Genomic DNA, 19,846 nt, shown 5'->3' on the forward strand with positions numbered 1-19,846 from the left:
CAGGTGCACCCCCGGGTTCCCTGGCTCCTTGGAAGCCCACCCCTCCGGTTCACATTCTCGGCATTAAACTCCCGGGTCAGGTACCATCGGGCTTCCCCCAAGCCAGCCCCACGGACACACTCTTACACTGGTCTTTGGGGCAGTTTTTCTTATGTAAATAGTTTTAGAAGAACGTTTTCCGACAGTAAAGTAGCCCCCTTCTCTGAGGGGACTGTGCGCAGCGGGTTCGTCCACCGGCGGTGCTCCCGTGGCCGGAGGGACTCGAGGGTCAGCTGCGCCCGGGGCGCGGGGCCGGGCGCCCTCTGGCGGTTCCGCCGCGGAGCCTGCGGGCGGGCGGCGGGTGGGCGGCGGGCTCCCCCTGCCGGCAGGACCGGGTGTCGGTCCGCGCGAAGCGCGGCCCTGACCGCAGGGGAGCGGCCGCGGTCTGTCTCCAAAGAACCGGCGACAAGGGAATCCTCCGGCACCTGGCGGGGGAGCTCTGGCCCTCAGCTGTTTCCCAGCCGCCCCAGGCCCAGGACTCAGCTCTTAATGTCCCGTTGTTATTATTACAAAGCACAAGTAACTTAAAACTTACCATCTTAACTGCTGTTAAGTTACGGTTCAGCGGCATTAAGCACATTCAGACTGTTTGCAACCATCACCCCCATCATCCCCAGAACTTCTCACCTTCCCAAACTGACAGTCTCCATAAAGGCGCCATCCCAGCCACGGGACAGCTCCCGCGCGCGCGCGCGCGCACACACACACACACACCTGCACACACGCGCACACCTGCACACACGCAGATGCCTGCACACACCTGCACACACGGGCACCCACATCCCGCACAGTCTCCTGGCCTCAGACGAAGTGGGGTCCACGTGCCCGGCAGTTCCTGCCCTTCCCCCGACCCCACTCGGAACCCGTTTCTGTTTAATTAAACCAGGAAAGGGGGCAAAGGAAAGACTGAGAGCTGGGAGCCTCTCCCTCCTCTCTCTGAAGTCAATAAAGACATATTTTTTAAAAAGAACAATAACAAGAAAAAAAGTAGCAGCAGTTACACGAGGGGGAGAGGAGCAGAAAAAGCCGATCTCAAAGCCCTCCGCGGCAAGACGCCGCCGCGTCAGGGGCACGCGCCCAAGAGGAGCGTGGGCAGCCCGAGGGCGCCCCGGGTGGGATCGTCGGAAGCGCAGGGCGCTGCGGCTGGGGGCCCGCGTCTCGGAAAGGGGGCCCGCGCCCGGGGTGCTGCGCCCCGACGAGGGCGCCCCTGGAGACGGCGGGCACAGGGCGGCCGCGGGCAGGGGCGGGGCGAGAACACGCGAGGCCCGCGCGTCTCCAGTGTTGAGACCGCAGGCGGCGGGGAGACGCGCGGTCTCCATCGAACCAGGGAGCGTGGGTTCCGGGAAGGAGACCTAGCCACGCCCACGCCGGCCGCGGACACGCTCCGCCTGGCTCAGCCTGCGTCGTATTTTATAATTAAACGCCGAAACTTAAAAGTCAAAGATGGCGCCTACAGCCCCAGAATCCTCTCCCTGCTTTTAAAACTGAGGGACGCGGGCAGGTCGTGCCCCCGTCCCCGCAGGGCGACCTCCGGCTGCGGCGGCCACGTGGCGCCCGCGGCCCCCGCCCCGAGCAGAGGGCGCCCAGCGCCGGGGCGACCCGAGGCCGGGGGGCACGGCCGCATGCGCGCTCCGCGGGCCGCCTCCCAGCTTCCCATTCCCGGCTCTCCATTCTCCTCCCCGCCGGTTTCCTAAACTGCCACCCGCTGCCTCTCGCTCCGCTTCCCAGCGCGGAGCTGGCGCCCTCAACAAAGATGGCACCTTACCGTCAAAGGGGTATCGGAGGGACACTTCCTGCCGTGTGACCGCAACAAAGATGGCAGCCGACCGGAAAGGAGACTCCCCAGCGACTTCCGGTTAGGAGGCGGGCGGCGGGCCTCACTTCCGGCGACGCTCCGAGTGACGTAGCGAGCGCGCCGCGCGGCGTGCGCCGAGGACGGTGCGGGGCGCATGGAGGTCAGCGCCGGTGCTCGCCGTGGCCGCGGCGTAGGTCTCCGGGCAGCGGGGAAGGGGCTGCACCGCGTGGGTCCTGAGGGGCAGGGGCGTGGCGGGAGGGGAGACGGGGCGGGCCGCGGGGGTCAGGGCGCCGGGGCGGCGGGGGGCCGGGAGCCCAGGCCTGTGCCCGGTCCCAGCCGCGCCCGCCCCTGCGCACGCGCCGCTTCCCGCGGTCCCGCGTGGCGGCCTGCGAGCCCCGCTCTGGCCGTGGGGCCTCCGCGAGCCGCCGAAGGCCCACTTCCGGCTGGTGTCCTCTTAGAGCCGCGGGGCTCCCGGGCCTCGGTTTCTCCCTGCCCGTGGGGTTGCTCAATCGGGAGCGTCCCCAGCGCTTCCCCGCCGCCGGCTCCGGCCACCCGGCTGTCGGCCTGCAGCCGGCCAGCATTCCCTCCCTCGGGGCCGGTTTCCGGAGAGTCAGACTGAGCTCTCTTACAGCTGCAGCAACCGGCTGTTTGTAAAAATGAAATGTGCCGGCCGTATCCAAGTTCCGGGAAATCAGAGATCAAACACGCTCCGTGCTTTGGCAGGAGCGAGGCCCGGTTAACATTGTATCACGCCTCGGTCACGTGCCTCTCCTAGGTCACTTAGTGACCCCGACGAGCGAGACTGACAACCGGTCGAAGCCACATTGTTGGGATATGTATCAACTTGGAGAAGGAGACTTTGACCCGGGCTTGGGAAGGTGAAGGGTGGTTTCCTGAGTCAGTGTGTGTGTTTTAAGTAGGTTGGGAAGGTGAAGGGTGATTTCCTGAGTCAGTGTGTGTGTTTTAAGTAGGTTGGTGCTGATTTGGGGAAGCTCACTCTGTGTCTATACATATTAAAATGTACCCACAGAAGCTGGGGATACAGAGTCTATGTCCAGGGACTTCAGGAGCAGTCTCATGGAAAATATTCTGTCCCGTTGTCTCTTTTCATTCTTAATCCTGAGGATTCAACTTTTAAAAACGGAGTTGCCCCAGCCCTGCTTGCAGAGACTCCCATTCAAGAGGAGTGAGCGGGGCTTAGGACTGTGATTCGTTGAGCTGGTCCTAGGTGTTTTCGAAGTACACCCAGGACTGAAAATACCCCAACCCACCTGCATGCTCCTGAGTTTTGATGATTGGTTACATTGTGTACTGGAAAAAAACACCTCTGGAGAGAGTGGCTTTGACGCCGTTTCATTTGTCACGGTCTCTTGTGTTTGTGAGTCAGGAAGAGCCCCTGCAGCAACTCCTTCTCTTTCTCTTCAGGGCCTTGGAATTACTTGCTAGGAGTGTCACCTCCCTGCCACCCAGACTGTCATGGCAGCTCGCCTGGTGAAGCGGTGCGCTTGCCTACTGAGAGAGGCCACTCGTCTGGCCCCTGCTGGGTCTCCAGTTGGCCGACTGAGACTGGCCAGGGTGGCCCATAGGACTCTGACTTCCTCAGCTACCTCACCCAGTTCCCACTTCCCAGGTTCCTTGTCACAGCACGTGGAGAAGGAACAGGTGTTTACTCCCTACCCAGAGCGCCAGGAGGTGGATGCGCTCATCGAGAAGGCCACCCAGCCCGAGGAGCTCCTGGAGCTGCTTGGTGGTGGCCACTGCCTGCACCAGAACAATGCGGCCCTCGCACTCATCAAGCTCTCTCGCCTGCTGTCCGAAAAGCCAGAGGACAAAGCCTTGCTTATACAGGATGCCCGCTTTCAGCAACTTCTCCATCTTGTCAACAGTCAGGTGGGTTCTAGACTATTCAGCAAGTGGAAAACGGCAGGGGCACTGGAGTCCAAAGCAGCCAGTGTATAGGTTTCAAAGTACTGTTACAGGCTCTCTCTTTGTTCATCCTCACAGCAGCCCTGTTAGGTGAATGTTGCCGTACTCATGGTAAAGAGAAGTGGGAGAAGCCAGCCTGGTTCTGGTTCTTCTCTGTTCATCGGTGTCCCCACCCCCCAGTGGTGATGGTGGCACACTCTTAAAGTTTGAGGAGATGTGGGGTGACTGATGGGGAAGCCCAAAAACTTGAGGAGGGTGTGGGCCTTCTCCAGCCAATCGCATTCTCAAAAGGTGAGGGCAGAGCCGATCTGTGGGCTCAGCGTTGAGCACTGACCTAGGGTCCCTCAGGTCAGGGTTTGATTCCTGTCAGGGCACAGGCCTGGGTTGTGGGCTCATCCCCAGGTGGAGGCAGCCGGTCCTTGACTGTCCCATTGGTGTTTCCCTCTCTCCCTCTCCCTCCCTCTCTCTCCCTCTCTTCCTCTCTGTCTCTCTCTCTCTCCTCCTCTCTCCCCCTCCCCCTTTCCCTCCCCCTCTCCCCCTCTCCCTCTCTCCCTCTCTCCCTCTCTCCCTCTCTCCCTCCCTCCCTCCCTCTCCCTCTCTCCTTCCCTCCGCTTCTCTCTCCCTCCCCCCTCTCTGAAACTGATAAAAACACATTTGAAAGAAAACACAAGGATGAAGGTGGGGGCAGCTCCTAAAAATTGCCTTGGTGGCCCAGATGTGTGGCTCCGTTGGTTGGGCTCTGACCCACACCAGGAGGTTTCCAGTCCAGTTCCCACAGAGAGACAAAGGCCAGGGACCGGGAGCTCTGTGCCACCAGCAGTGAGACAGCACAGAGCCATACCTGCCTCCCATGAGGTTGGGGTCGGCCACAGGGCTGCTCGGGCAGCTCACATTCTCTGAGGCTAGAAACACATCCTGCAGAGCACAGCGGAGCCACCCTCATTCAGAAACCATGCAGGAGACCGAGGAGGAGGCAGGCGCGGGGGTGCACGGGCCAGGCTGGTTTCAGACCACCTAGTGCGGGTTCTGGTTCTGCCGTTCAGAGAGACCTAGGGGAAGCGATGTGTGATGGGGTGGGGAGGCCTTCAGGATGCTGGTCCCTGACACATGCAGGTGCACACAGGAATTCCTGCATGTTGTAAGAGCTGGTGGTATGGCAGCTGCTCCTCCCCCAAAGCCTGGGAGTGTGGGGTGGCAGGACTCAGTGGCACCAACATGTCTAAGGGCAAAGGGCCTCCTTGTGCAGCTTCAGACACAGGGCCAGCCACAGGCTGCTTTGTTGGAGGTAAGAAGTCGAGGGGTTGGGGCTTCTCAGACTCAGCATTATAGTTATTTTCCTGAAGAAAAGTCTGTGTTCTTAATAGCTAAAAATTTTCGTTGTTGTCAGCAAAACAACCAGTTATAAAACTGGACTGTAAAAGCTCACCAGTCTGTCTGGGCCCTGAGTGGCACCCCGCAGGCTTCCCTCTGGATAGGCCTGTGGGTGAGGCAGCAGAAGGCGGGTGTGCACGGTCGGCAGAGCTGAGCAGAGCAGTCAGGTGTGTGTTAGGGAGACTCCAGGGGAATTTTATCTCTGAGAGTCCTTGCTGCAGGTGACAGGAGCTGGACAGGCGGCTCAGCACACAGGCCTGGCCAAGGCAGACCCAGCCCTGGGGTCCCTGTGTGACTTTGCCTGTGTCCCCCATCCAGATAACTGGGGTCTGGCACGGGACCCTCGTGAAGCTGCTCCGGAGCCTCTATGCGCTGGGGCTCTCCCAAGCCTCCAAGGAGCTGCGGTCTGTGGAGCAGGAGGTGCGCTGGCGCATGCGCAGGCTCAAGTACAAGCACCTGGCCTTCCTGGCTGAGTCCAGCGCCACCTACATGCAGGGGCAGGGCTCCCAGGAGCTGCTGGCTGAGCTGCTTGTGAGCCTGGAGCGGCGCTGGGTGGAAATCGAGGATGGCCGCACTCTGGTGGCCATCATGACGAAGACTGGGCACCTCTCGGAGTCTCTGATGAACCACCTGGAGGACAAGGTACTGGGGCTGAGAGAAGGGGGAGCGTGGGGCAGGGCCAGGGGCCTGCTCACGCGCGACCATGTTAGTGCGCGGATTCCTGGCTGGCTTCTCCAGAGACCTGGGGGTGGTGAGGAGCCTAATCCTCTGCTCTTTTATCTACCTCCCAACAGTCTCATGCACGTGGTCTTCCCCCCCATGTGGCTGGGGCCAGCCTCAAGGCTCAGCTTCTAACCAGCACTTCTTAGAACTGTGGTGCCCCTGGCCCCAGCCCGCAGCCAAGTCAAATTCAGACCCGTTCCCATTGTAGCGGGAGCTGGCCAGATGGCTGCCACAGTAAGCTCCGTGGTTCATGGGCCCTGGGTCCCCTGCCCTGGGACCTGGGGATAAGTTTGGCTGCGGACATGGTGCCCCTGGCCCTGCACAGAGGGGCCAGTCTTTAGTAAGCTCAGGCCCAGTTGCTGTCTCACAGGGACTGCACTGCATGGGACCCCTGGCCCTCGGGCCATCGAGCTGACCCCTGCCGGCTGTGGTTGACAGTGCCTGGAGCTGGTGGAGCAGTTTGGCCCTGATGAGCTGCGGAAGGTGCTGGTGGTGCTGGCAGCTCAGAACCGGCGGTCGGTGCCCCTGCTGCGGGCCATCTCCTACCACCTGGTCCAGAAGCCCTTCCCCCTGACCAAAGGTGTCCTCCTGGACCTGGCCTATGCCTATGGTGAGCCCCTTGCATGGGGGCCGAGGGGGGAGGGCACTTTAGATGCAGCCATGTCAAATTCAGTGCCTGTCCTACCCATGGTGGGCACTGGCCCCGAGGCTGCTATAGAAACACTGTGATTCATGGGCCCTGGTCCCCCTCTGCTGGGCCTCAGGGATAAATTTGGTTACAGACACCAAGCTCTTGGACTTGGAGGCCATGGTGGGGTGCTGGGTGGGCCACCAGGTGAACCCCAGGGTCTGCTCTGTCCCGAAGGCAAACTCGGCTTCCACCAGACCCAGGTGTTCCAGCGCCTGGCCTCTGACCTGCTGCCCCACACACCCAGCCTCACGTCCGGCGAGGTGGCCCGCTGCACCAAGTCTTTCGCCTTCCTCAAGTGGCTCAACCTGCCCCTGTTTGAGGCTTTTGCCCAGGTGAGTGCACTGAGTCCTGGGCAAACGGGTACATCAGGGAGGCTCAGGGCTGGAGACATGCCCAATGCACCGTCGAGTTCCTGCTCTGGCGTATCTGAGAGACACTGTCTCGGGAGAGAGAAGGAATTGAGGACAATTTTCTCCCGGTTCCACCGGCCTTTGGTGGCTGTCCTGGGAGTCATGCGGGTGGGAGGCTGAGAACCCCTTGGCTGCCCAAAACGGAGCAGAGAGACAGACAGTGCCTATGCTTAGTTTGTGGGCAGTTGGTCAGAATAGCCTCTACTGGTTAAAGGAGTATTTCTAAAGCTATGGTGGCGTGGTTTCTGAGGGTCCCTCCTCCTGCCCCCCGCCTTCTGCTGTGCAGCATGTCTTGAATAGAGCTGAGAGCATCGCCATGCCCGACCTCTGCAATGTGCTCCTGGCCTTCGCCCGCCTGAACTTCCATCCAGAGCAAGAGGATTCGTTCTTCAGCCTGGTACAGTCTTCACCCCCAGTTCCCTTCCCCTGTGCTCTCCCTGCAGGCAGGATTTGTGCTGGGGACCCCTGTGTGCAGAGGCAGAAAGGAGGGAGGCCTGGCAGGGGACACTGGGCGGAGCGAGCCTGCTGGAGCCAGACATCCCTGCGGTTGTCTGGGGGCAAAACTTGAAATCCCAGCCTACCAGCTGTGCGGCCCAGAGCAGCCTCGGGTCTAGAAGGCATGCTTGGTCTCACTCCCTGTCACCACCTTAGTGGTCCACTGAGGCTCAGACTCAACCACCCCAGCTGGCCAACTATTTCCCCTCATGCTCTCCCATTCCTCTCAGGGCCAGAAATGCCTCCCCGGTTCTGGGGCACTTGGGACATTACTGGAGGTGTAGTTTTGTGCAGCAGCTTCTGCTTGGGGGGGCAGGGGGAGCAGTGGGAAAGCCCAGTTGGATGTCCTTCTGTCCACATTGGTCCTAGGGGATGTGAATGGTTTCCAGTACCTTCCCCAGGGGGACTCAGCCTGACCAGAGGGCCTTGGCCGGGGTTGATCCATAGCCACCTCGGCCTCAGAATGGCCAGGTTGTGAGGCAGCCCCAGGGGCAGCCCACCCACCACCAGGGACATCTGTGTTTACTGAGCAGAGCCCTCCCTCTGCACCCCACCTTGTCCTCCAGGTGCATGAGAAGCTGAGGTGTCAGCTGGCAGGCCTGGACCCCGCCCTGCAGGTGGACGTGCTGTGGGCCCTGTGTGTGCTGCAGCAGGCCAGGGAAGCCGAGCTCCGTGCTGTGCTGCGCCCCGAGTTCCACACCCAGTTCCTAGGTGAGCAGTGGGGTGTTCCTCCTGCACAGAGGTGAGCCTGTGGGCCTCTGTTTGTCCTATCTGCCTACAGCCAGATGGGGGGGGTGGGGATTGGGAGCCTGCAGTTTCTCTTTCTCTGCTCTTGTCCCTCGGCCCCCCCCCTCATTGCACCCCTTCCCTCAGGTGATGAGTCCCCGAAGGGTCAGAGCACCTTTCAGAAACTGCTTCACATCAATGCCACTGCCCAGCTGGAGCATCCTGAGTACACAGGCCCCCTGTTGCCGGCCTCAGCCTTGGTGCCCAAGCCCTTGGCCCTTGACAGGAAGGCGACGCCCCTGCAGAAGGAGCTGCAGGAGACCCTGAAGGGGGTGCTGGGCAGCGCCGACAGGGCCCGCCTCACGGTGGCCACGCGTCATGGCTGGGTCCTGGGTGAGCCTCCCCACTTCGTCCAACCTGGTCTAGGGCTGGCCCTGCCGCCTCCTCACCAGGGGCTCGCCAGAGGGCCTGGAGCTGCAGCTCCACTCTGGGGACGTCCCCAATGTTTCCATCTGTTGCCACCCACAGATGCTGAGGTGCTACTGGATGCCGAAGGCCAGTTCCTGCCCCTGAGAGACTTTGTGGCCCCACACCTTGCCCCGCCTTCTGAGGGCCAGCCCCTGCCCCCCAGGGCTAAGAGGTAGGGCACGTGGCTCCTGGGTCCCTCAGCTCTTGCTGGTGTCACCCTTCTTTCTGAGGACGGTCAGGACCCAGCACCTCTTCTCCTCACAGGCTGGCCTTCCTGCGCTGGGAGTTCCCCAACTTCAACAGCCGGAGCAAAGACCTACTGGGGCGTTTCGTGCTGGCCCGGCGCCATGTGCTGGCTGCTGGCTTCCTAGTAGTGGATGTGAGTACCTTTTGGGCAGGTGGTGACAGAAGGGGAGTGTCAGCAGGACTCAGGTACTGCTCCCACCTGCACAGCCAGGGCCTCTGAGGCGGGGGGGGGGGGTCGCGGGTGCCTGGTTCCCACCAGGTGTGCCTGCACAGCACCTGTCCCTGGGAGACACTAGCCACCTCTTCCTGCTCTTTCCAGAGAGACATCCTGTGTAGGGCCAGTGAACACGCGGGGCTTGTGGGCCCCACGAGAGTCCTGCCACAGATCCTTTGTTGGTGGTGGTTCTTTAACACAACTCTTAAAAATTAAAAGCCACTTTCAGCCCCATGTGGTCTGAGCCCTGATGAGCCTGGCACTGGTTCCACCAATCCTGCACCTCCAGGATTTGGAGACCACGGCTGTGGTGTTTGAAGCAGCAGAACCAGGGTCCCTACCCACGCTGACCCTCTCCCCCAGGTCCCATACTACGAGTGGCTGGAGCTCAAGTCTGAGTGGCAGAAAAGTGCCTATCTCAAGGACAAGATACGGAAAGCGGTGGCAGAGGAGCTGGCCAAGTGACCTGCCGCCCCCGCCCCTGCCCCCCCCCCCCAGCATGGACTGTGTGCCTGGGGTCCGAACACCCTGGAGGCCTATCCGTGGACCCAGGGCTGGTGAGAGGTGACACACTAAAGGACAGACTTAGTGCGGGACCCTGGCCAGCACCTCTGAGTGGCAGATTGCCCTCTTGTGGGTAATAAATCTTCAACTTTGGTTTTCAACACCAGGAGGCATCCTGGACTTTGTCATGACCCCACACCACCCACCCTTCTTTCACCCACCTCCATCTGCTATGGACAGGGGTGGCACTGGGGTCCTCTTCCCTGTGCACTTCTCCACCCCCACCGGCAGAACCAGCTTGTCTGAGAGGTGAGGAGTTTGGCAAAGGAGGGCAGCCTAGCCCACCCATCCAGCTGCCAGGCCGCCCCAGCTTCTCTCACCCACAGAGACCTTCCCCACGGACATTCACACATGGCCGCCTGTGGCTTAGGGCTGTGGTCAGCCCAGCATATACCAAGTCCTCAAGTTGTGATGCTAGTGGGGTGTTCAGTGCCTAGCTTGGTGTTCTAATTGGGGTGTGAACACAACTGCAAGGCACACTGGGCGTGTCACTGACCTCCAACAGCACAGGCCAGGACAGCCTGGAGCTGGGAAGGGCTACCTCACTGCCCCAGTGCCCATCCCAGCTGTTCCCCACCCTCCTGTTCAAGCCTCACCACTCCCGCAGAGTTGGGGAGAGGGGGAGCTGCCAGGCACCAGTGCATAAGAGAGTGTCACTCATGCAGGGGTGGGGGGATGGGACAACAGCCAGAGATAGGTGGCTTTCTGAAGCTGGCGACACCAAACCCAGGCAAGAAGAGGGGCAGGGGGAGCATTCCCGAGGGAAGGGCCAGCAGGGACAGGCACCCAGGGTGCAGAGCCAACTCAGGGGTCTCTGGGAGACCCCACTAAGGGAGCATGACCGGCTCCTGTCCACTCCAGCGCCCCAGCCCAATCATGTGGATGGCGCCCCTTCTGCTTTCACCCCTCAGGTTCCTGGGCTTCCGGTCAATTCTTTCAATGTATTTCCTTTTTGTAGTTCAGTGGAGTAGTTTCTGGTGACCTCTCCTCGCCTCATGGATACACCCACTGCCACTTTTATCACCAATAAGCCCATTCAGCAAGGTTCTCCCCGTGATGGCATCTGGTTCTTTTTTATGTCTCTGCTGAGATTTTCCATTTGTTTCAAGGAAACTTCCTACTTGCTGGACCAGTTAGATTGTAGCTGTTCTAAGCCCGTCAGGCACCTGGCACGTCTCCCACCTGGGTGCCGGCTCCACTCAGCTGCGGTTTTCCTGGTGTGACAGGTGGTCTTTTTATTGAATCCTGGACAGCTAGGCGTTCGTGTTTAATTTTTTTATTTTAGCAGACAGCCATCCTGTGTGGGTTCAGCACACAGGTCCTGGGCTACTTTCGTGACCTTGGCTCCAGTGACAGCATAACGTTGGGAGGCTTTGGGCCATTCATTGTGTTGGTCTCATGGGGCTGGTCCCTGCTGGGTTTCCCAAAGTGGGGATTGGGAGAGGTTTCCTAGTGGGGTCCCCCTTGCTGGCGCCCCCTGCACTCCCCCTGTAGTCTGTGGGTTGGGGGGCTGGGCCCAGTGGGGAGGAGTATGCTCCCCTTGGCCCCTTTTCAGGGGGCCTCCCCGATTTCCAAGTCTGCCAGGCACCCCAGTCAGCAGGACTGTGGTCCTGTGCGGCAGAAGATGCCCACCTGGTCCTGGTGGTAGACTGGGTCCCTTCCGGTCACTGCTGTCCCTCACTGGGAATTCTTTTTGGGTAGTCTCGGTTCCACCATTGGCCGGGGTGGGGGCGCAGCGACCAGCCCCTACCATCTCATCCAGACCGGGAGCCTCAGGCCCAATGAAGGGCTTTTGGTTTCCGGTTGCGGCCAGATGGCAGGCAGCTGTCAGCAGTGGAGCTAGGAAGGGGCGGGGACACGCCTGGAGGGGGGCTAGGGAGCAAGAGGAGCAGGCGTCCCTGGCAGGGGGACAGGTGGACGGATTTTCAGTGACTGAAGGGACGCGATGCAGGACGGAGGTTGGGACGTGGTGGGTGGTTCGGGCGCAGCGGAGAGGTGCCCAGCAGGCAGCCCCTGGCTCCACCGCAGAGGAAGGGGGGACACCCCCACCCGCCAAGGGGCCGCTCTGGCTCTGCCCTGTCCCTGCCCAGGCCGGGTGGTGACAATGTTTGCCTCCCAGAGCCTGGCACCGCGGTCTCAGGAGCATGCGGGGGCGGGGGGGCCGAGTCCTGGGGCGGGGCACGGGCGCTGCGGGGGACGAGGGATCGAGGGCGGGGAGGGAGGCCTGTCCCCCCAGGTCCCCGGGAGGAGCTGGAGGGTGGGGCAGCGGGAGCCGCGGGACCGTCTCGGCGCCACGGAGCAGGGAGGCGGTTGCCATGGGGACCGACGTGCGAGGACCAGCCAATCAGCGCGGAGCTGCGGGGCCAGCTCACCTCTTCGATGGAGACGCCGGGCTGGGCGGGGACCCTGACCGGGACAGGTGGGGGCCGGGAAGCCAGGCAGAGGGGCTGCGTCACCTCCCCCAAAGCGCCCAGCCCCCTAAAACCTCTAACCATCTCCGGCCGCCGCACCCTGAGTTCTGGGCGGTCCCCCTCTTCCCGACCCCGCGGAGGGGTGATGCCCGCAGGGGCCCGGCCAGCCTCCAGCGGGCCGCGAGCCCACCTCCGGTTGAGAGGGTGGGCGATTCCGCGGGGACGCTGGGCCGCAGCGCGGGGGGCGGGCGGCGGGGGGGCCGCGCTCCGCAGTGCCCGGCGGCCGCGCACGCTCACTCGGGCACCGGGCGGGCGGGGCGGCGCTGACGTCACTCACCGGCCCCCCCCACCCCCACCCCATCCCGGGCGAGGGGCGGTGGCCGCGCCGGCTCCACGGGACGGACGCAGGGAGGGACCGGGACGGAGGGACGGGCGCACGGCCAGGCTATGCCCGGGGAGGCGGCCCGCGCGGAGCTGCTGCTGCCGGAGGCGGGCGGCCCGGGGCCCCGCACAGGTGAGGCCGCGCGCTGTGCGCTGCGCGCGTCTCCCCCGCCCCTCGGTCGGTCCCCGCCGCCTGCCCTTCGGGCCCCCGAATGCGGACCCCCGCCCGGCCGCCCTCGGGGCCGCGGGAGAAGGCGGGTGGGCGGCCGGAGCGAGCGCCCGGGCCCCTGCGCCCCATTGTCTGCGCGGAGCTGTGGGCCTGGGCGGGTCGGGATCTGGACCAGAGGAGGCAGGTTCCCAGCTGCACCCTGGGCCCTGGCGACCCTTGTCCCCACCTGCCTTAAGCTGCAGAGGGCCGGCGCTGGCCCCTGAGGGGGGAGTAGGACGGGAGCTGGCATCTGGGAAGCCAGAGGGGTGCCCTGGGTCGGGGGGGTGGAGGTCCTGGGGCGCGGGGCCTGGGAGCAGTTTGCCATGTGCAAGCCGCCGACCTTGGAGGGCTAGGTCAGCCATGCTGGGGACTCCCGGTGTCCGCCTGGGCCTGGGAAGACAGGGTGGCCCAGCAGGAGGTCAGCCATGTGTGACTCGGAGAGGCCAAGGGCACCTTGCTGTGGGCGAGAGGTCACCTGGGGATGGGACCAGTGCTGGGTCAGGGGCCTGGCCTCCCTCTGGGGTCCAGTAAAGGGGGCAGAGCTGGTGTCCCCAGACCCAGGGACTGGGCTGGCTCTGCTCAGACTGCATGATGACCTTGAATGAGTCACTAAAACCTTTGACCTTTAGGCTTCCCCTCCACTCCGGCCTTGGCCCAGCTCCACCCTCCCCTCGTCCCTGGGCCCTGGGGTCCAATTTGGGTGGGCAGGGGTACCATGCCAGGCTCAGTGGCCAGAGCCCAGTCTCAGGCACTCAGCCCCGCCCGCCACACCCACCTCAGGCACTAGGTGTTCGTCACACCCCAGTGGACCTGCAGGACCCCCTTCTCAGGACCCTCTGGCCACCCAGCACCTCAGCAGTGTGGCCCACGGGAAGGGGCCCTGCTTCAGGTGGATGGGCACCCTGGGCAGGGGCCACGCCTTTGAAGTGCACCTCAGATCTGGGTGGATGCTCCTCTTTGCAGACAGAAAGCTGAGGCACAGGAAACACTGTGTCCGGGTCAGAGTGCAGGCCCCCGGCCCCACGGCCGTCTGACCCCAGAGGTCCCGAGAGGTCCTGCCAAGCCCAGCAAGGCAGCAGATCACAGGCAGGGAGATCGCACCCAGTGTCCCAGGAGACGGGCACCTCACAGAAAATCTGGGGTGCCTGTTTGTGCCACAGCCGCACCCCACACACCCTGACCCCAAGCTGCTCGCTGTGGTGAGAACTCTTGGAAATTCTCCCCCAGATTCAGCAAGTACCTTTCCCTGTGCCCCGTCTCCAGATGACGCCCCTCTCCATGGCCCCCACCTGGGCTCAGCTCAGCTTCTCAGGGCAGGTGCCAACCTGCCTCACGCCCTCCTCTCTCCACAGATCGATCCTGTGATGTGGCTGCAGCCACCACCCCAAGAGGGGACCAGCGGGAGCACTGTGCCCTGACCCCGGGGCCCAGCGCCCTGGACCTCACGTTCCTGCCCAGCAAGCCAGGCGCCCGGCCCCCGCCTGAGGGAGCCAGCTGGGATGCAGGGCCTGGCCAGGCACCCTCAGCCTGGGCGGTCCCCGTGGAGGGTGGCCCCAGCCCAGGGCCCCCCGAGATCCAACCTGCCAAGGGGCCTCTCCCAGCCACCCTAGAGCCACGGATTGTGATGGGGGAAGAGACGTGCCAGACACCCCCCCTCCCCTGGGCAGCCCTGCAGGAGCTCAGGGACCGGGAGGGTGGGCCCGCCAACCTGAGCCCGCCCCCCGCATTGTGTTCTCAGGGTGACCTCGCTGTGCCTTTCCTTGCCTCGGACCCCGATCCCTACTTCACTCCTCCCTCCACCCCCAGCGAGACCCCTGCCTTGCTCCTGGGCTCCAGGCCCCGCAGGGATGCCAGGGATGCCCAGGCTGAGGCAGGGGAGGCAGGGGACTCAGGGGACTCACCGCCCACCTCGCCCTCGGGCTCCTACATCACCGCGGATGGGGACAGCTGGGCCTCTTCTCCGTCCTGCTCCCTGAGCCTCCTGGCCCTGGAGGAAGGGCTGGATGTGCCCTCAGGCTGGGGCTTCTCTCCACTGGGACCTGAGGCCCAGGAGCAGGAGTTGCCCCCTGCGGAGTCCCCAGGACCCCCATCCCCCTCATCCAGCCTCTCCTCTGACAGCAGCTCTTCCTGGGACCAGGAGGCCCACTTCTTCGAGCTGGATTTCCTGGCCAACGACCCGATGATCCCAGCCGCCCTGCTGCCTTTCAGGGGCAGCCTGATCTTCCAGGTGGAGGCTGTGGAGGTGACGCCTCGGCCCCCCCAGGAGCAGGAGCAGCAGGCGGAGCAGGACCAAGAGGCTGCAGCCCCCGATGGGGACCAGGCCAGCGAGGACAATAACAGCACCTTCTCCTCCCTGCAGTCGCTGTCAGACCTGTCCATCACCGAGGGCATGGACGAGGCCTTCGCCTTCGAGGACGACACCTCGGCCGCCTCCTCAGACCCCGACTCAGCGTCCTACGCTGGGGTGGAAGGCGAAAGTCAGTGTAGCGGGGAGCCCCACGCACAGCCCGCCGCCTTCCTGCAGGACGGCCCCGCGGCCTCGGAGGGAGAAGTGGGTGTGGAAGTCACTGGGGGCCCTGATCCAGGCCGGGTGTCCCCTGTGGCCCTGGCCCCACGTGCCCCGCAGGAAGCCCTAGGCCTCACAGAGGTGACCGCTCAGGCCCCGCAGCAAGAAGCAGGCTCCACGGCTGGAGCAGCGCCTGTGGCCACACCGCAGCCCCGGCAGGAGGGGGCCTGCACCACCCCAGGCCCAGAGCCCAGGACTGAGCCCTGGACCATGCTGGGGGAGGCAGGCCGGGTGCCCAGCCCAGAGGCTCTGCGGGACCTGAAGGAAGACACAGGCCCAGCGCCCCGGCCTGGAGGAGAGCAGACCTTACCCCAGGACCCCGTCCCTGCAGCCACCTGTGAGCCCCTGCAGGATGCTGGCCTGCCCTTGAGCCAGGGCCTTCCTGCTGCAGCCGGCCCTCAGGCCCTGCAGACAGACACAGGCTGCGCCCCAGGGACTGAGCCCACGGCCACCTCGGCCCAGCATGAAGGAGGCGAGACCTCGGGACTGAAGCCAGCACCTGAGGTGAAGGACTCAGTCCACATTGGAGACCTGCAACCTCCAGACCTGGACCCGACCCGACAGGATGGCCCAGAGCTGGCTGCAGACACTGGGATACCCTGGGCCTTACTTGGAGATGCAGGCCCCCCTAAGCCTATCTTGGAAAGCCCAAACACCCCTGAGCCCATTGTGGAGGCCCTGGACATACCTATACTCGCCTTAGAGGCTCCAGACACCCCTGAGCCCACTGTGGATATCCAGGACCCTTCCTATCCCCCCATGGAGACCCTGGACCCCCCAGATTCCTCCAATCCCACCATGGAGGTTCCAGGCACCCCCAAACCCACCACAAAGATCCCAGACATCCCCGCTCTCGCCTCAGAGATCCCAAAGCCCACTGAGAAGATCCAAGACCACCTACACCCCCCCTTGGAGGTACTGGAACCCCCAGAACTCCCCAAGGAGGCCCTGTTCCCACCCAAGTCTGCCTGGGAGATTCCAGACCCCCATGAGCCTACTGTGGAAATTCAAGACCCTCTGCACCTCTCCACAGAGGCCCTAGAACCCCAGGGCCTTCTGGAGCTCCCCAAGCCTGCCTCAGAAATCCTGGACCCCCCAGGGCCTTCTTTGGAGATTCCGGACCCCCTTGGGCCTGCTGCAGAGATCCAACACCCCTCACAATGCCCGATGAAGGCCATGGAACCCCAGGACCTCCCCAAGGGGACCCTAGGTTGCCTCAACCTCGCCTTGGAGATCCTGGAACCCCTATATCCCTCTACAGAGCCCTTGGACCCCCCAAAAGTGGCCCTGGATCCCCCTAAGCCTGCCTCCATTGGAGAGGAAGTAGCCAAGGGCCTGCTGGCACCCACTGGGGGCACCTGTCCCAATGCCCACCTGCCTGCTGGTGAGGGAACTGAGCCCCACTCCCCACCAAAGGAGGCCCCAGGGGCAGAGAACCAGGTGGACAGAGGCTCCAAGCCAGCACCCCAGGGCACTGGGCAGGCTTGTGGGAGCAGCTGCTCCAAGGTGGGCCTGGTACAGCCCCAGAGCCCAGCAGAGGGCCGAGGGGGTAACCTGGGGCCCAGGCTTCCATCGGCTGTGGCTTCAGAGTCTCCATCAGGAGCTGTGCCCAGGTTGGGAGGGCGCTGCCCCGAAGAGCCTGCCCCTATGTCTCTACCACACTCCTCTCTGCAGGAGCCTGTGCCGGACCCGGGGGCTGAAGAGCAGGCCCAGGCAGCCCCCCAAACCCTCGGCCCCTCCCCATCTCAGCCCCAGGACAGACTCCCGAGCCCTGAGCCCTCCACTCCCACTGTCCTCGCTGGAGTAGCCCTGTCCCCCGCAGCACCCCCTGTCCCATGCCCTTGCCAGGGTCCCCGGGAAGGCTCAGTGGAGGCAGGAGCCCTGCGGGCAGTGGCTACCTTCTCAGGAACCACGAACCACCACCGAGGGGCCAGGCCGAGGGGCAGCCTCCCGCCCCACTCCTCCCTCCTCAGCCCCAAGGCGACCCCCATGGGGGGCACCCATGCCAAAGACCTGGCCTTGCGGATACCGTCCCCCTGCCAAGTGCCTCCTGGCTCCGGGCTGCGGAGCCCTGCCAGCCCTCAAGGGCTCCCGGCCACGGAGCCGAAGGATGACCAGGACAGTCTGGAGGAAGGTGAGGGTGAGCTGGGGCACCGTCCACCCAGGGGCCAGAGGTGGTGGGATGGGGGGTTGGGGGCTGGCCGGCAGAGCCAAAGCCAAGGGCCGTCCTCACACCTCCCCCGTCCCCAGAGTCGCCCTTGGCTCCTGGCTCCGGCCAGCACTCAGACAGCCACGGGGAGTCGTCAGCCGAGCTGGAAGAACAGGACCTCTCAGGACCTCAGGCCACCCAGTGCCCAGCCCAGGTGCCAGCGGGGGGGAGGGGGGGAGTACTCCTAGGGGGCTCTGTACCCCACCTCCGGTGCTCACACGCGCCTTCCCCAGGCCCCAGCTAGTGGCAGCAGTGAGGAGACCGCGGCCAAAGCCAAGCAGAGCCGCAGCGAGAAGAAAGCCCGGAAGGTGGGCTGGGGCTCTGCTCCCTGGGGTGGGGGGTAAGGGGAGCAGGGCTGGTCGGACAACCCACCACCCAGGACGGGGGCACCCTCCCACCCATGGCTGATGAATCCCATCTGTGGGGGCCTTTGGGGAAGGGCAGTGACCAGATACCCTAGTGAAACAGCTGGGCCTCATCTGCCTGCATCCAGCACCCTGCTCTGCCGTGGGGAACCCTCCCTTGGTGTGCTGCCTCCCCGGCAGCCCAGCCCCCACCCACACACACCGTGGGCAGCCCCAGGCCTGAGCCCGCTGTGCCCCCAGGCCATGTCCAAGCTGGGCTTGCGGCAGATCCAGGGCGTCACCCGGATCACCATCCAGAAGTCCAAGAACATTCTCTTCGTCATCGCCAAGCCTGATGTCTTCAAGAGCCCGGCCTCGGACACCTACGTGGTCTTCGGGGAGGCCAAGGTCAGCGGCGGGGCGAGGGCATGGCGTGAGCAGGGGTGGGCAGCGCGGGCGTGCTGACCGCTGACCTGGGCTGCAGATCGAGGACCTGTCCCAGCAAGTGCACAGAGCGGCTGCAGAGAAGTTCAAGGTGCCCACGGAGCCCACCACCCTCGTCCCCGAGTCGGCGCCAGGGCCGCGGGTGAGGCCACAGTGTGAGGACCAGGGCGAGGAGGAGGTAAGGCCCCGGGGGCGGGAGGGGGCTCTGGCTGTGGGCGGGACAGCCCCAGCACCTCCTGCTGCCCCCCAGGTGGATGAGGCGGGACTGGAGCTGCGGGACATCGAGCTGGTGATGGCGCAGGCCAACGTGTCCAGGGCCAAGGCCGTGCGGGCCCTGAGGGACAACCAGAGCGACATCGTCAACGCCATCATGGTGAGTGGCTGGCCCTCCGGACGCCTGTGCTGGCCCCGCTGCCCGGCCCCCACCCCACCCCCCTGACCCTCTCTCTGAATTTCCTGCAGGAGCTGACTATGTAGCCACTGGCCAGCCCTCGGCACCAGCCCTGACCCCAGCTCTGCTGCTCAATAAAAGGGTGTCCCCATCACCTCTCTCCTGCTCCAGCTGCTCCCCAAGCGTAGCCTCTAGCTAAACGGGATGTGAGGAGACATGAGGATGCTCCTGGAGCCACACGACACCCAAGGGTGGCGGTCGTCCCGAGTCCCCACAGGGTAGGGGACCGACTATGGTGTTCCATCCCCATGTCCCAGGGGTGCCCAATGTTCCCCGAGGTTGCAGGCAGTTGGGTCACTTGGCTGTGGCCCAAAGTGTGGGCCAGGGAACTGGAATTCCTTAAGAACTCCTCAGACCCAGGGCGCCCAGGAAGTTCCACAGGGGCAGCGGGGCTGGAGGGCTGCAGGGAGACGGCCTTTGCTCAGAGGGTTGGCAGTTAAGCCCCCAAGGTTCTCGAAGTCTCACTGGGGCCAGTTCTAGGAGTCACTGTGCCTTCCACATGTCCCTTCTCTCCAGAATACAGGGACCCAGAGTGGAGTTCACGTCCCAGGACAGGGTGCACCAATATGCCAGGAGTGTGGGGGACCTGCAGGGTGGGGAGCCATGTGCATGCAGGTGGGGCCCCTGAGGGGAAGGAGAGGTTCCTGGCCGTCCACACATGCCACACCTCACTGCACAGGGTGCCTGCTCCCCCCGGGCCGCCTCCTCACACAGTCAGGGTCTGTGGGGCAGAGGCACCATCTGAGTGAGGGGTGTCCTGAGCCTCCCCACTCCTGTCCCGTCTCCAAGCTCCACCTTAGGGTCACCCCCACTGCCTTCCCACATTCAAAGGGCACAGGAGGGAGACTGAGGCCAAGGGGCTTGGGTGGGAGGTGAGGGCACAGTGCCCCCACCAGTCTCCCTGAAAACCAGGATCCCAGGCTCTATGATCATACGCTTTCAGTGTGGGGACAGTGCTTCTGGTGGGGGGAAAGGGGATGACAGGTGAGACTTGGGGTCATTAGCAAGAGGCCAGAGCACAGCCCATGCCCCTCGGGGCACCTGGTGCCGTCTCCACAGTGAGAGCCTGACACTCCCATCTGAAGGCGCTCGGGACACCTGTTTCCTGCTCATGTCCAGGAAGCAAAAGCCCCCCAATCAGGTCCCCCCATTGGCCTGCTCGAG

General features: G+C 63.8%; 2 protein-coding genes and 2 non-coding genes across 6 annotated transcripts; all 4 read left to right on the forward strand.

Annotated features, from left to right (window-relative positions):
* The first annotated feature begins 1,970 nt into the window (after nucleotides 1–1,970).
* Nucleotides 1,971–9,774, forward strand: TBRG4 (transforming growth factor beta regulator 4). Of its 3 annotated transcripts, none has more exons than XM_016198311.2 (11): nucleotides 1,971–2,024; nucleotides 3,260–3,724; nucleotides 5,450–5,773; nucleotides 6,293–6,464; nucleotides 6,720–6,877; nucleotides 7,242–7,352; nucleotides 8,017–8,161; nucleotides 8,324–8,569; nucleotides 8,705–8,816; nucleotides 8,909–9,023; nucleotides 9,468–9,774. In XM_016198311.2, exons 2-11 carry the CDS (start codon nucleotides 3,311–3,313, stop codon nucleotides 9,567–9,569), a joined length of 1,899 nt encoding a protein of 632 aa, XP_016053797.1. In that variant the 5' UTR covers nucleotides 1,971–2,024; nucleotides 3,260–3,310; the 3' UTR covers nucleotides 9,570–9,774. The 3 variants fall into 3 exon arrangements, with proteins under 3 accessions (XP_016053797.1, XP_087677403.1, XP_087677404.1); XM_087821277.1 differs by lacking the exon at nucleotides 1,971–2,024 and adding an exon at nucleotides 2,203–2,712 and having other exon boundaries at nucleotides 2,764–3,724; XM_087821278.1 differs by lacking the exon at nucleotides 1,971–2,024 and adding an exon at nucleotides 2,203–2,712.
* LOC148092314 (small nucleolar RNA SNORA5) lies at nucleotides 6,026–6,160 on the forward strand. The gene has a single exon (XR_015715215.1). It is a non-coding gene; the product is annotated as a small nucleolar RNA SNORA5 (small nucleolar RNA).
* On the forward strand, nucleotides 6,508–6,642 carry LOC148092315 (small nucleolar RNA SNORA5). Its single transcript, XR_015715214.1, has one exon. It is a non-coding gene; the product is annotated as a small nucleolar RNA SNORA5 (small nucleolar RNA).
* A 2,752-nt stretch (nucleotides 9,775–12,526) lies between the features above and the next one.
* Nucleotides 12,527–18,708, forward strand: NACAD (NAC alpha domain containing). The gene is made up of 8 exons (XM_087820885.1): nucleotides 12,527–12,593; nucleotides 14,021–17,368; nucleotides 17,485–17,597; nucleotides 17,677–17,751; nucleotides 18,049–18,195; nucleotides 18,272–18,409; nucleotides 18,482–18,604; nucleotides 18,694–18,708. Exons 1-8 carry the CDS (start codon nucleotides 12,527–12,529, stop codon nucleotides 18,706–18,708), a joined length of 4,026 nt encoding a protein of 1,341 aa, XP_087677011.1.
* The last annotated feature ends 1,138 nt before the right edge of the window (nucleotides 18,709–19,846 follow it).

The sequence above is a fragment of the Miniopterus natalensis genome, chromosome 10 (assembly GCF_054644295.1).
Source record: "Miniopterus natalensis isolate mMinNat1 chromosome 10, mMinNat1.hap1, whole genome shotgun sequence".
NCBI classification, from domain to species: Eukaryota; Metazoa; Chordata; class Mammalia; order Chiroptera; family Miniopteridae; genus Miniopterus; species Miniopterus natalensis.

What these genes read in the sequence shown, in the direction of transcription:
- TBRG4 (XM_016198311.2), top strand. Translation starts at nt 3,311, where the DNA reads ATGGCAGCTCGCCTGGTGAAGCGGTGCGCTTGCCTACTGAGAGAGGCC. An exon ending in GGACCTGGCCTATGCCTATG is followed by an intron (nt 6,465 to 6,719) that starts GTGAGCCCCTTG and finishes TCTGTCCCGAAG; the next exon opens with GCAAACTCGGCTTCCACCAG. An exon ending in CTGCCCCCCAGGGCTAAGAG is followed by an intron (nt 8,817 to 8,908) that starts GTAGGGCACGTG and finishes TTCTCCTCACAG; the next exon opens with GCTGGCCTTCCTGCGCTGGG.
- NACAD (XM_087820885.1), top strand. Translation starts at nt 12,527, where the DNA reads ATGCCCGGGGAGGCGGCCCGCGCGGAGCTGCTGCTGCCGGAGGCGGGC. An exon ending in CGGCCCGGGGCCCCGCACAG is followed by an intron (nt 12,594 to 14,020) that starts GTGAGGCCGCGC and finishes CTCTCTCCACAG; the next exon opens with ATCGATCCTGTGATGTGGCT. An exon ending in CCAGGACAGTCTGGAGGAAG is followed by an intron (nt 17,369 to 17,484) that starts GTGAGGGTGAGC and finishes CCCCGTCCCCAG; the next exon opens with AGTCGCCCTTGGCTCCTGGC.